Raw genomic sequence first — 15,710 nt, 5'->3', positions numbered from 1 at the left:
ATACAAGTTTCGATTTAAAGCTTTCGTGACTGCAGGGATTCATCTTCTTGGTTCTTTCGGTAAAGTCACGTAGAAGGAAAATATATTAGTACATTATTAAAATATAAATGTTTTAATTTTTTTATTTAATAATGTTTTATTTTTATTATTTTATTATTTCCCTTCTACGTGACTTTACCGAAAGAACCAAGAAGAACAATACAAGTCTTGAGACTCAGTGGAGGCTTTCCTGGGTAAATACACGCGCATTGACTGTTGTATTCGTTTTGGCTATGTCGGGTGGTTGGAGGGTTGTATGACACACATTTTGTCAAAACCTAAAAATCACTCATGAGTCATGCACGTTAATGTTATGAGCACGAGGAACACACGACTGTGATATTTAATGTATATTTTATTTATAAATTGCATTGTACACTCTTGTGTTCATTTGAAGCTTTCGTCACTGCAGGAATCCATAGGTTTATACCTACGTGACTTTACCGAAAGAACCAAAGAGTATACAGCAGACTATGTACAACGTAGAATAATTTACATCGCTTTGTGAATCCTCTGCTGGATGAAGGCCTCTCGATGCCGCGTCAGTAACGTGGATGGACTGACTAAACTCACCACTCAGCTCACCAGAATTAAACTCACCACTCAGCTCACCAGAATTAAACTCACCACTCAGCTCACCAGAATTAAACTCACCACTCAGCTCACCAGAATTAAACTCACCACTCAGCTCACCAGAATTAAACTCACCACTCAGCTCACCAGAATTAAACTCACCACTCAGCTCACCAGAATTAAACTCACCACTCAGCTCACCAGAATTAAACTCACCACTCAGCTCACCAGAATTAAACTCACCACTCAGCTCACCAGTACTAAACTCACCACTCAGCTCACCAGAATTAAACTCACCACTCAGCTCACCAGTACTAAACTCACCACTCAGCTCACCAGAATTAAACTCACCACTCAGCTCACCAGAATTAAACTCACCACTCAGCTCACCAGAATTAAACTCACCACTCAGCTCACCAGAATTAAACTCACCACTCAGCTCACCAGAATTAAACTCACCACTCAGCTCACCAGAATTAAACTCACCACTCAGCTCACCAGAATTAAACTCACCACTCAGCTCACCAGTACTAAACTCACCACTCAGCTCACCAGAATTAAACTCACCACTCAGCTCACCAGTACTAAACTCACCACTCAGCTCACCAGAATTAAACTCACCACTCAGCTCACCAGAATTAAACTCACCACTCAGCTCACCAGAATTAAACTCACCACTCAGCTCACCAGAATTAAACTCACCACTCAGCTCACCAGAATTAAACTCACCACTCAGCTCACCAGAATTAAACTCACCACTCAGCTCACCAGAATTAAACTCACCACTCAGCTCACCAGTAATAAACTCACCACTCAGCTCACCAGTACTAAACTCACCACTCAGCTCACCAGAATTAAACTCACCACTCAGCTCACCAGTAATAAACTCACCACTCATCTCACCAGAATTAAACTCACCACTCAGCTCACCACTACTAAACCCACCACTCAGCTCACCACTACTAAACTCACCACTCAGCTCGCCAGTACGAATACAAAACTCACCACTGAGCTCACCAACACCACCAGTACTAAACTCACCACTCAACTCACCAGCACCAATACTAAACTCACCAACAGCACCAAAACTAAACACACCACTCAGCTCACCAGTACTAAACTCACCACACAGCTCACCAACACCACTAATCCGAACCTCACCACATAGCTCGCCAACACAAAATGCTCACGCATAGAGTTTTGGGTCAAAATTGGCACCCACAATGCTTAGAGATTAAAAAACACACAAACACACGCAAACACACACAAACACACACACAAACACACACAAACACACGAAAACACACGCAAACACACGCAAAAACACACACAAACACACACAAACACACGCAAACACACACAAACACACGCAAACAAGCGGGAATTTGACGAGGCTCTGGCGACATCCTTGTGCCTGTGGGTTGTTATTGTGAGATAACACGATCCCAGCTAGAGGGCACGAACCTCATCTTCCCTATTGGCGAATGATTCATTATTTTAGTACGATTCCTGCTGGGTTTGTTTTTGTTGTACGGTTATGGTTAATCCACACGTGGTTCTCGAGTGAACGTTTTTAACATTGCGGATGTAGAGTTATTAACGCGATTCACGCATCTGTGCGCAGTTGTGTTGAACTTCCCTTGTACCGTGCGCAGCCAACCGCGCTCAGCGGAGGTGAATTCAACTCGATTCTTACACAGAGATCCGAGCACTCGCAGACACCCATTGATTTAGAGCAGGGGTGGGCCGTATAAGGCCCGCGAAATCATTTGGTGTGGCCCTGCCAAGGCAATCAACCGCAGGCGGGACTCGAAATTCAATAGATCTAGGAGAAAATCTGGCAAAGCAGTTGCGAGTAGCAGCAACATCATCAATAGCAGCTCACATCACACGCCTCGCCAAAGAGAAGCAGTTCCAGCCATCGCATTAGGGGTGAGTTAATTAAATGTTTGAGCAAATATAACGGTGCTAATTTTAAAGTTGATAATGTTGTATGGCCCGCGAATGATGTTATAAATATCCAAATGGCCCTTGGCAGAGAAAAGCTTCCCCACCCCTGATTTAGATAGACCAGGGGTCGGGTAAATATGCGGCTTTTTAACGACTGCTTCGTGACGTTATAAACATTCGTTGCGGCTCTTAAAATATTTCGGAGCAAATTTTTTCAGCGAATTCGGAAGAACAAAAATCGCTCTTCTTGTTATTTCGGTTGCCGACCCCTAACACATAGACCCATGGACTCGCATAGAGACCCATAGACTTGTAACAGAGACACGTGGAGTCACATAGAGACCCATAGACTCGCGGACCCACCGGTGCTCACACAGAAACCCATAGACTTGTAGCAGAGACACGTGGAGTTACATAGAGACCCATAGACTCGCGGACCCACCGGTGCTCACACAGAAACCCATAGTCTTGTAACAGAGACACGTGGTGTCACATAGAGACCCATAGACTCGCGGACCCACCGGTGCTCACACAGAAACCCATAGACTTGTAGCAGAGACACGTGGAGTTACATAGAGACCCATAGACTCGCGGACCCACCGGTGCTCACACAGAAACCCATAGACTTGTAGCAGAGGCACGTGGAGTCACATAGAGACCCATAGACTCGCGGACCCACCGGTGCTCACACAGAAACCCATAGACTTGTAGCAGAGGCACGTGGAGTCACATAGAGACCCATAGACTCGCGGACCCACCGGTGCTCACACAGAGACCCATAGTCTTGTAACAGAGACACGTGGAGTCACATAGAGACCCATAGACTCGCGGACCCACCGGTGCTCACACAGAGACCCATAGTCTTGTAACAGAGACACGTGGAGTCACATAGAGACCCATAGACTCGCGGACCCACCGGTGCTCACACAGAGACCCATAGACTTGTAACAGAGACACGTGGAGTCACATAGAGACCCATAGACTCGCGGACCCACCGGTGCTCACACAGAGACCCATAGTCTTGTAACAGAGACACGTGGAGTCACATAGAGACCCATAGACTCGCGGACCCACCGGTGCTCACACAGAGACCCATAGACTTGTAACAGAGACACGTGGAGTCACATAGAGACCCATAGACTCGCGGACCCACCGGTGCTCACACAGAGACCCATAGTCTTGTAACAGAGACACGTGGTGTCACAGAGAGACCCATAGACTCGCGGACCCACCGGTGCTCACACAGAGACCCATAGTCTTGTAACAGAGACACGTGGTGTCACATAGAGACCCATCCTTGACAATACACAGCGGAGTGTGTGAGACACAGAGGGAAAGAAGGCAGGTGGCGTCTTTGGAAGGTTCATCGCAGGGCACCGATCTTCAATCAGTGCCTTGGAAGGTTCATTACAGTCGCCACCGCAGTCGCGGCAAGAATGTGTATCCTGGACGTGGTATGCCGGGTGCTGAAATGCTTTCCGGGGCCGCTGGTAAAGTGTGGAGTAGGCGACAACGCAGCGAGTAGCCACCAGGGTCAAGGCACCCCCCAGGCTCGTTACGCTGCTGTTAGCACGCGGCGTGTACAGCCGTGGCGAGAGGGGAATACTGGACGCGGTGTGCCGGGCTGCCGGTCACACCAGGGAGAACTTGCCGACCTTGCGGCTCCTGCGGTAGAGGAAGAAGAGGGCCGAGCCGCCCACGGCGGAAAGGCCTGCAAGGGCGGAGCCCACGGCGACGGGCGACGACGTGGATGATGACGAGGAGGAGGTGGAGGAGGAGGAGAGTAATAGTTTTGTCTCCGAGGGTTTCTTCGGCAGAGCCACGTGACTCGAGTGGAGTGCCGGCTTGGGTCCGGCGCTGGGCGATGATGTTGGTGGTGGTGGTGGAAGTTGTGGTGATGGTGGTGGTGGTGGTTTTAATGATGGTTCCGACCTCAATGAGGATGTGGGTGACAGAAATGAAGGTGATGATGATGGTAATGATGATGATGGGGGCATTGCAGATGATGGTGACGATGATGGTGGTAGTGATGTTTTTGGCGATGGTGTTGTTGGTGATGGTGTTGTTGTTGGTGTTGTTGGCGATGGTGTTGTTGGCGATGATGTTGATGATGTTGTTGGTGATGGTGTTGTTGGTGATGATGTAGATGATGTTGTTGGTGATGGTGTTGTTGGTGATGATGTTGTTGTTGGTGATGGTGTTGTTGGCGATGATGTTGATGATGTTGTTGGTGATGGTGTTGTTGGTGATGATGTAGATGATGTTGTTGGTGATGGTGTTGTTGGTGATGATGTTGTTGTTGGTGATGGTGTTGTTGGCGATGATGTTGATGATGTTGTTGGTGATGGTGTTGTTGGTGATGATGTAGATGATGTTGTTGGTGATGGTGTTGTTGGTGATGATGTTGTTGTTGGTGATGGTGTTGTTGGCGATGATGTTGATGATGTTGTTGGTGATGATGTTGTTGGCGATGATGTTGATGATGTTGTTGGTGATGATGTTGTTGGCGATGATGTTGATGATGTTGTTGGTGATGGTGTTGTTGGCGATGATGTAGATGATGTTGTTGGTGATGGTGTTGTTGGTGATGATGTAGATGATGTTGTTGGTGATGGTGTTGTTGGTGATGATGTTGATGATGTTGTTGGCGATGATGTTGATAATGTTGTCGGTGATGGTGTTGTTGGTGATGATAATGTTGTTGGTGATGATGTTGTTGTTGGTGATGGTGTTGTTGGCGATGATGTTGATGATGTTGTTGGTGATGGTGTTGTTGGTGATGATAATGTTGTTGGTGATGATGTTGATGATGTTGTTGGTGTTGTTGGTGATGATGTTGTTGTTGGTGATGGTGTTGTTGGCGATGATGTTGATAATGTTGTCGGTGATGATGGTGGCGATGTTGTTGGTGATGATGGTGGTGGTGATGGCGGCGGTGCTGTATACGAATTGTTTGCGAGCCCATCTCCCAGGATCAGGCATTTAAATGCCCCCACCGTCTCTATGCAGCGGGACCCCTCTGGGCACGCGCCTGGCACACACGAGTCTGTGGGGGAGGTGGGGGGGCACGGGAGTGGGGGGCACACAGAGAGAGGGAGGGGCACGCAGGGAGGTTAATTGGCAGGATTACATTCGACTACTTTCTCAGAATTATCATCTTCGTCATGTTCATCAATACCACCATCGTCATCACTACAACCACAATCTGTGGACATCGTCATCATCGTCGTCACACTCATAAACACGAACCACCATCATTGCAAGCACAGCCACCACCAACACCACCATCGTCACAATGATGAATTACAAGCACCACCACCATCATCACCAACACCGCCACCAACCATGACAACAATCGCCACCACGATCATCATCAACGACCACAAAAACAACATTAACGATGACCCCAACTAAATCAACGTCACTGCCCCCCCTCCCCCAACCCCCATCGATATTTATCGATCAACATCCATCAACGTTTATCCATCAGCATCGACACCCATCCACATTTATCCATCGAAACCACCGCTCCCGTGACCGCCACGGGGCGGTTGACGCGGCACCTGGCGGTAACTCGCTCGTCACTGGCCGTTGCCGAGGCTAGCGGTTGGTACGTGGCAGGCCGCCCTGGTTAATACCGGGGTGTTTTGCGGTGTATTGTATCATCGTCGTTATCGTCGTCACCACTATCATCATCATCATCATCGTCGTTATCACCGTCACCACTATCGTCATCGCCGCCACCGCCGCCGTGCGTGTCCCTCACCTTGAGCGCAAATGCCAAACTTCGCCATGTTGCAGCTGGCGTCGTTGAGGGGGGCCCTCGGTCCGAGGGGGGCACTCTTGCCCAGCGCCACGTCGGCGCACGCCTGCTGCCCGCCCATATTGTTGGGCTCCCCGGGGCCCCACTGGGCCACCCCCTGGCCGAGGGGCGCCCCGCCGGACGATATCCACTGCCAGCCAGACGGGACCTTGCGGAGGCCCAGCCAGTAGTTTAACTTGCGCGGCGGGTAGAGGGCGTTGAGGTGGTCCAGCTCCTCAACGCTGCGCAGCACCAGCAGCTCTGCGGGAAGGAGAGTGGGGGGGGGGAACGGCGGCCACGGGGATTACCGTCTTGATGGTCGCGGTGGATGGAGGGTTTGTTGAGATAAGGCCGCGGTGGTTGGTCATGATTGTTGCGTAGGGGAGCGGCGGGGCAGCGGTTAGCGCTCGCGCTGCGGACCCCCCCCAGCTCGATTGCCGCTCGCGGCCAACACCGGTGACGATTATCTGAACCGGTCCTGAGCCTCCCCTAGGTTGACTCGGCCTAGAATGAGTACCCGGTGCGATGTGTAAACATCGCCACTTGGGAGACAAAGGCTGCCGGGCGTGGTGCTGGCCAACCACCCCCCTCGTGTACCGTGCCGGCCTTCATAGGTGCTCGCTAACAGCACTTGCCCCAACAGTCTGCTAAGGCTACACGGGGGATCTTTGGTCATGATTGTGGCGGTGACGGTGGTGACAGTGATGATGGTGGTGGTGGCCGTAGTTGTTGGTGGTCATGATGGTGGTGGTGGTGGTAGTGAAGATGATGGAGGTGATGCTGATGGTGGCAGTGGTGGTGGTGGTGCTTGTGGTAGCTGTGGTGTGCATAGTATTGTGATGGTGATGATGATGTTGAGAAGGTTGGTGATGGTGATGATGGTTGTTGAGAAGGTTGGTGATGGTGGTGATGATGAAGACGCTGCACCGCGTGGCACTCATTCAACTCCACTCGACATTTTTACATGTCGACGTGCAATGTTCACTCACTAAACCCACATCTCATGAATCCATGTGTTTCTTCATTTGTATATATATATCTTGTTTTAAATGCATCGATTGGTATAACCTCCGGTGACCTTTGGCCAGGACCTTAACAGTGACCTACCCGTGTGGTGCGTCTTGCAGTGGGTCATCGCCATCCGCCACGGCGATAACTTTGGGGTTTGGTGGAAGGAGCGCGCGGTCACGTGGTGCCACGATCCCAGCACGTGCACAACTGTGACAAAGACAAAGGTCCCCCGTATAGCCTTTAAGCGACCATTGGAGCAAGTGCTGTAAGCGAGTGGCATCTATGAAGGCCGGCACGGCACACGAGCGGGTGGGCGGTCAGCGCCACGCCGGGCCGCCTTCACTGTGACAAGCGCACACATACACAGAGCACGTGGCCAGCAGCATCGTCGTCATCAGTATCAGCAGCAAAATCATCAACAGCATCAACTATCGTCGTTTCCACAACTGCCAGCACCATCATCGACAGCACCGCTGTCATCGTCATCATTATCGATGGCATCACAATGGTCATCTTTAGCGGTAATGTAATCGTCATCATCATCATCACAGTATCATTAGCAGTATAATTATCATCATCATCATCACAGCCAGCACCCTGCACCCAGCACCATGGACTCAGCACTCAGCAGAACTCAACAATCAGCACCCTGCACTGCCCCACTCAGCACCCAGCACGAGCGCTTACCCGTCATCACCAACAGAGTCGTAGCAGGAATTGCCATAGCGCGGTTGTCAGACGCAAACGACGCGTATCACTAACTGATAACACGGAGTACACACGGAGTACACTCGCAGTACACAGCGTACACTCGCAGTACACACACTGATGACACTTACAGAGTACAAGCACAACCTCGGGCTATCGTTAGATACTGCGCGCTTCTAACAGGCACACCAACGAATCTTTATACACCTTATCATCCCTCCCCCCCCCACTTCTCCGCCTCTCCCTCCTCCTCCCTCTCCTCATCCACTTCCTTGAGATTCCACGAACACTCTTGGCCAATGGCAGGAGCCTCGCTCCCCTGGCCCAGGCTCAATCCATGCTGGGAATTTACACGTGGAGTTTCCCAGAAGTCCTGGACCGAATTCCCCACGTGGTCGTTGGTCGTGGTGCTGCTGCGTTGCCAGTACCGCAAAAGTAATAATGAATACAATAATAAATATATAATGTGCGACGTTTCGGGCAATTAACCTTTGTTCATAGGGCAGTTAACTGCACTATGAAGAAGGGCCATAGCCTCGAAACGTCGCCTGTTACATAATTGTCACGTGATGGTACCTAAGCACGTGGGTGGAATGGACTGCTCGGTGGAGGTCGGGGAGCGGTGGTGCAGTGGTCAGCGCACGATGCAGTGCACAGGCGCGCGGGCACGCATTGGAAGCTCACCTCTCCGCTACGAAGAAGGTCCATTGCCCGAATCGTTGTCTGTTAGATATATTAGATATATATTAGGTATATCCAAGTCTGCTTTGAAAAACGAGACTCTTTAAAGTGGACTTCCCCCTCTAGTTTTCTCGGTTGTCTCCTGGTTCTGTTTTTGTTTCCCGATTGTCATGCCTCACGCATTAGATCCGAGGATGGAATCCGCATTCTACACATTCGTCGTCGTATTATTATTATTATATGCGGATTTATTTCTTGAAAGGCCACAGTGCTATTGACGATTGTGTTGAGTTAGTTAACACGGGTACCGCATTGAGTAGTTCTGATCAACCCTGTTCAACTCGAGTTTGGTTTGTTTCCTCCAACCTCCGCAAGTGCAAGGAAGCTGCCGCAGTGGCGATGTAACGGGCAGCAGCAGCAACAACAGCAGCAGCTACAGCAGCAGCAGCAACAACAACAGTAGCAGCAACAACAGCAGCAGCTACAGCAGCAGCTACAGCAGCAGCAGCAGCTAGAGCAGCAGCTACAGCAGCAGCAGCTAGAGTAGCAGCTACAGCAGCAGCAGCTACAACAGCAGCAACAACAGCAGCAGCTACAACAGCAGCAGCAGTTACAGCAGCTACAGCAGCAGCAGCGACAACAGCAGCAGCTACAGCAGCAGCTACAGCAGCAGCAGCAACAACAGTAGCTACAGCAGCAGCTACAGAAGCAGCTACAGCAGCAGCTACAGTAGCAGCAGCAGCAGCTACAGCAGCAACAACAGCAGCAGCTACAACAACAGCAGCAGCAGCTACAGCAGCTACAGCAGCAGCAGCGACAACAGCAGCAGCTACAGCAGCAGCTACAGCAGCAGCAACAACAGCAGCTACAGCAGCAGCAGCAGCAACAACAGCAGCAGCTACAGCAGCAGCAGATACAGCAGCAGCAGCAACAACAGCAGCAACAACAGCAGCAGCAGCTACAGCAGCAGCAACAACAGCAGCAGCTACAGCAGTAGCAGATACAGCAGCAGCTACAGCAGCAGCAGCTACAGCAGCAGCAACAACAGCAGCAGCTACAGCAGCAGCTACAGCAGCAGCAGTTACAGCAGCAGCAACAACAGCAGCAGCAGCTACAGCAGCAGCTACAGAAGCAGCTACAGCAGCAGCTACAGCAGCAGCAGCAACAACAACAGCAGCAGCTACAGCAGCAGCTACAGCAGCAGCAGATACAGCAGCAACAACAGCAGCAGCTACAGCAGCAGCTACAGCAGCTACAGCAGCAGCAGCGGCTACAGCAGCAGCGGCTACAGCAGCAGCAGCTACAGCAGCAGCTACAGCAGCAGCAGTTACAGCAGCAGCAGCAGCAACAACAGCAGCAGCAGCTACAGCAGCAGCTACAGAAGCAGCTACAGCAGCAGCTACAGCAGCAGCAGCAACAACAACAGCAGCAGCTACAGCAGCAGCTACAGCAGCAGCAGATACAGCAGCAACAACAGCAGCAGCTACAGCAGCAGCGGCTACAGCAGCAGCGGCTACAGCAGCAGCAGTTACAGCAGCAGCAGCTACAGCAGCAGCTACAGCGGCAGCACCTTCCACCCACACAGGACGACGGTTCGACTCCCATCTCCTGGCGCGACAGTTAAAATCAATGGGGGGGGGGGAAGTTTATACAAAAACAAAACCCCGATGGGAAGGTCGCTTGCGATTGGTGGGTTAAAGCGTGGGTCAGCCCACCAACTTCCAACTCGTCATCGCGGGAGAGTCGGCCAGACTGGAGATAAAAAGCGTGCGATATTTTGATAGTAGTCCATTTGTAGCTGCTCGCCGCGAGCCCTGATGGTGCATTGCCCTTGTGCTGTTCGCCTGTTGGCGTTGTTCTCTGGTCTGACACTGCTGGTGAGAGACAAGGCCCTAACGAAGGCTGCTGCTAAATTTTGATTTGAAGCTTTCGTGACTGACTGCAGGGATTCATATTCTTGGTCCTTTCGGTAAAGTCACGTAGAAGGGAAATAATAAAATAATAATAAAATTCAAGTAGTATATATTAAAATCCTTTATATTAAGTTCGCTTGCTTGCTTGCGTGCTTGTGTGCTTGTTTGCTTGCTTACGACCGTGCAAATCTTTCAGTCGTTTTTTAACCCACTTCCCGTGATCCAATCGAGCTGACATTTTCCACACAGGCTCGTTGTGCGTGACAACTAATTTTCGTGAAAACATTTTTCCAAAATTTTACACTGTTTAGGGAATTTTTTTAAAATATTTATTTACCAATTGCTTAATGCTGGCAGACAATCATCTGACCCATAGGTGGCAGCCATCTCAAGCCAGAGGACGAGAGGACTCTAGCCGCCACGCATTTAAAGGATTTAGAGTGAAAAACTTTGTTTTTACGGGTTAATTTTTTTCTTTTCTTTTTTATTTCCCTTCTACGTGACTTTACCGAAAGAACCAAGAATACGGCTGCTGCTGTCTGTGGTGTAGCCCCAATCAGTTTCAAAGACAATGCATCATCATATAATTATCAGAGCGCGTTTTGTTTGCGTGTTCACCACAAGTACCGTTTGTGGTTAATGCAGTGTAACTTGATTCCTTGCAAAAAGGTACCTGATTTGGTGTTCGAACATCTTTACACAACTCGTTATTTCATTGCCAGAAAGGGTGGAACCTTTTCTTATTTTTCCATAATCCATATTTTTTCACAATTTTTTTCTTTAAAAAAAGTACATTTTTATATCGCGATTATGATTTGCAATTTTTTTTTCGCTCATCTGCTACTGTTTTGTTATTAATTAACTTCGCTGTGACTTGTTGCGTATGTCGGGGAAGCGGCGGTGGTGTTCTTTGTTCATGAAACCCGATGTGAGAGCTTCGTTGGCTCACAGGGCAGTTCAAAATCAACTGAACTGAAATGTCCCCTCGAGAATTCGCCGCAATGGTGGGCCCCCCGTCCTGCTCGCCTGGGGCGGGAGCGAGGGAAATTGCAGGGGCCGCGCCTTTAGCTCGCAGTTAGCGCAGCGTCTGCTGCCGACGGCGTCGAGTTGAGATATTGCCATCGTCGATGGATTGCGAAAGAGATTTTCATCCAGCTCGTGGTTCGATCATCGCTGAAGATGATGCAATCACGGCGCACGCATTCAAGTCGATAACACTGGTCAACACACTTTTTCTGGCATAAGGTATTCCAACGGTTTTAATGTAATTTTGGGGTGCTGATTCCAAATCTGGCATCAGTTTTTGTCTATCACATCAGGTTTTTGAGATATCAAATATTGCATTTTCAATAAAAACTGCAGAAAAAAATATTAAATAAATGTGGATATCTACATAAAATGATATTATAAACACACTATGCTAAAAATACAGCACCATATTTTAACACTAAAGCAGTCACTGACTCGCAACAACTTGCAATCATAAGTGACAGAGTTAATTTCGAGTAAAATCAATGAAAATGGGGTATGCCGATAGCATAAAATGAGATGTGATAGAGCAAATCTGAGAACAGATTTGGAATCAGCACCCGGAAATTAGTCTAAAACAGCTGCAAAAGTCCAGGCCAGAAAAAAATCTTTTTTTTTTGTTGACCAGTGTAATGCGAGTATAATCCACCACGCATGGTGATCGACTGTTTGCAATGAACTCTGAAAATGCAACGTAATTTGGCTGCTATTAATTTCCACGTGAGCCACTTCGTTGACCTATCAATTGCGATAGCCACGTCGCTTCTGCAACAACAAAAAAAGTTGTATATCTCAGTGGGGCTTACCTGGTAAAATATAAAATATTTTTTTTGTTTAGTTTAATGATCCTTGCATCGGTATAGCGTCACTCGGCCATTATTAGCACGGGTGGCCACGTACGGTGCGAAAGAAGTTCAACGTAAACACATGATGAACCCGGCTGGCCTGAGTTCGATTCCCCAGTCACGGCTAACGTCAGCGGCGAGTGATCTCAGAACCGGCCGCGAGTCCTTGCCCTACCTCCCATCCTCCCCCGCTCTTCACAAACTCGCAAACGTCCAGAGCGGGGAAGTATGATCCGACAAATGACGATGACAATAAATGCCATCGTGTTGGGGGGAGAGGCCATCATCCAGCAGTGGATTGGCAAGGGCCGAGTTTTTAATTCGTAACTCAACGTGTCGATTATTGTGCCCAATGTTGTGCACATCATATAAAGCTTCACGGATCACGCAGCGGAGCGCATTGCTGATGAGACGTTAAATGTCGAAACCGATCCATGCTGTAAAGAAAAATAATTATCGATTTGTTTATCTGAATCACGGTCCACGATCGAGGCATTGTATCGAACCACCGCGTAGACGTAAGGTTGTACCGTCAGTATCATCACCACCGTCAGCCGTGGGTGGGTGCGTGGACGAGTAAAAATTAATGGACTGCAAAATGATTTAAAGGTACCAAGGAACGATTGCGTCATTTCAACGAAATGACAAAATAATCATGATGACCACACGAAGGGGGTTTTCTGGACAATATCTCTACCACCCACACGGGGGGGGACACGGGGCGGCAGGGGGGTTACGGGAGGGGCACGGGGGGGGGCACGGGAGGGGCACGGGGCAATGGGGGGGGCACGGGGCGACGGGGGGGGGCAAGGGGGGGGCACGGGGGGGGGCACGGGGCGGGAGGGGGGTACGGGAGGGGCACGGGGGGGGGCACGGGAGGGGCACGGGGCAATGGGGGGGGGCACGGGAGGGGAACGGGGCACCAGGGTGGGGGGCACGGTACCCCCACCCCTGTAGGGGATAGGGGTGCCGCGTAGGGGATGGCGGGGGAGGGTTAGGGGTGCCGCGTAGGGGATGGCGGGGGGGGTGCCGTGTAGGGGACAGGGGGTCAGGGCTGGGGACTGGCTCAGGAAGTGAGCCGCTGTTTTGAAAGCCACTTCCACTTGGGGGTCCCCGCCCTGCTTCTCGAAATCCACTCCGCACACCCCTCCCCCTTCCTGATGTGTGTGGTGTGTGTGTGTGGTGTGTGTGTGTGGTGTGTGTGGTGTGGTGTGTGTGTGTGGTGTGTGTGTGTGGTGTGTGTGGTGTGTGTGGGGTGTGTGTGTGGTGTGTGTGGTGTGTGTGTGGTGTGTGTGTGGTGTGGTGTGTGTGGGGTGTGTGGTGTGTGTGTGTGGTGTGTGTGTGGTGTGTGTGTGGTGTGTGTGGTGTGTGTGGTGTATGTGTGTGTGGTGTGTGGTGTGTGGTGTGTGTGGCGTGTGTGATGTGGGGGTGTGCGGGGCAGCGGTAGTGTAGCGGTTAGCAAGCTGCGCACCGAACCCGGCGACCTGGGTTTGATTCCCGCTCACGGCCAACATCATCTGAACCGGTACTGGGCCTCCCCTAGGTCGACTCAGCCTCAAATGAGTACCTGGTGCTGTGCGTAAAAACATCGCCAGTGGGGAGACAAAGGCGTCCGGCAGTGGTGCTGGCCACCCACCCCCTCGTGTGCCGCGCCGGCCTTCATAGGTGCTACTCCGCTAACAGCACTTGCCCCAAAATTACGCAAAGGCTATGCGGGGGATCTTTGTCTTTGTGCGCGTGCGTGGGTGGCTGGCCGGCTGGCTGGGCGTGCCGCAGCCGCCGCTGCTGCTCTCGATTGAGGTTCCGTCGAAGAAGCAGCGTCGCTCGACTGCTTGGAAACTCGCAGGTCACTACGGCACTTGCCCCCCACTGAATGTTCAGGGGGGGGCGGGGGGGAGCTGGCACTGTGGCCGATAAGATATCGCCAGTGGGAGTTAGAGCCGCCGCACCATTAAAAAACATTGTGACAGCAGCAGCAGCACTTGATGACGACGACGGGGGGTGTCGTCACGTGCTGCGTGTTGTCGGTGGGCCGCAGGACAGCGACCGCGCTGAAGGCCACCAGTGGCCTCGCCAGTGGCCCGCGGGCCTTGCAGTGAAGGACGCCGCGCTAATGTGATCGGAGCGATGAGCTGAACCTTTGCGGGGACTCCACACCCACGCCAACGTGAACCCGGACTCGACGCAGCCTGACAGAACCGTGGGCAGTGTAACGTGGAGTCGGTGCCCGATTCGCAGATACGAGAGAGGAGGAGGCATCGTCACCATCGCCGCTACTCCACAATCATCCGGCTCAGCCAGGTGGTCTCCCATCATCATCGGCCGTCAAACGAAGATCGAGATCTCTCGATTCACACTGGGACCCATAGACTCACACAGACACCCTTATACTCTAGATTTGAAGCTTTCGTGACTGCAAGGATTCATACTCTTAGGTTTTTTCGGTAAAGTCACGTAGGTAAAAAATATAATTAATAAAAGTAAAATAAAAAATCACGACGTTTCGGAGGCAACACAAGCTTCCGTCTTCAGGTGGAACCGTCACAGCACGATTGCTGCATCAAGTAAAAAGAAATTCCACGAGACCCGACCTTGTATATATACTCGTAAATATTATACTCGTAAATAGATGTATAGATTTGCACGGAGACCCTTAGACTCACATAGACACCCATACACTCACATGGATACCCTTATACTCATAACGAGATCTATAGATTCACATTGACATCCATAGACTCTCATAGAGACGCATAGACTCACATAAGAAACCTTAGATTCACAAAGCGAATTCGAAAGAAGTTCAACACGCGTGCATCATCTCAGCGGATCGTCGGTTCGTTTCAATCTCCCTGCGCTTAAAGCAAGATTCAGTGTCTTTAACAAACCCCCCCCTCGGCTAACCATCATCCAAGATCGCCAATCATCAGATCGAGTGTTGTGGTGGGGTAAAGCGTGAGTACGCACACCCAATGACGAGACGTCTGGGCCACTGTAGAAGAGTAGGCCAAACACCCACGGTGGCTTGGAGATGTTAACTCCCTCGCCTGGTATACAGCAGGTCGTGGGATCGATCCCGAACCTTACGATGCCTGCTGCTGTATATGTGTAGTTTTCGTGTCTCTCATCATCATCACGGTGGCTAGGAGATGTGAACTA

At 50.6% G+C, this 15,710-nt stretch overlaps 1 protein-coding gene across 1 annotated transcript; it reads right to left on the bottom strand.

The window, feature by feature from the left end:
* Positions 1-1,419: 1,419 nt before the first annotated feature.
* On the bottom strand, positions 1,420-8,230 carry LOC144947295 (uncharacterized). Its single transcript, XM_078876526.1, has 4 exons — positions 8,063-8,230; positions 7,472-7,582; positions 6,329-6,625; positions 1,420-5,608 (listed from the first exon to the last, which is right to left on the bottom strand). The coding sequence occupies exon 4, from the start codon at positions 5,542-5,544 to the stop codon at positions 4,129-4,131; it is 1,416 nt and encodes a 471-aa protein (XP_078732652.1). The 5' UTR covers positions 5,545-5,608; positions 6,329-6,625; positions 7,472-7,582; positions 8,063-8,230; the 3' UTR covers positions 1,420-4,128.
* Between the last annotated feature and the right edge of the window lie 7,480 nt (positions 8,231-15,710).

Source organism: Lampetra fluviatilis, chromosome 44 (genome assembly GCF_964198595.1).
Source record: "Lampetra fluviatilis chromosome 44, kcLamFluv1.1, whole genome shotgun sequence".
NCBI lineage: Eukaryota > Metazoa > Chordata > Hyperoartia > Petromyzontiformes > Petromyzontidae > Lampetra > Lampetra fluviatilis.
This window is presented reverse-complemented; position numbering and strand designations above follow the sequence as displayed.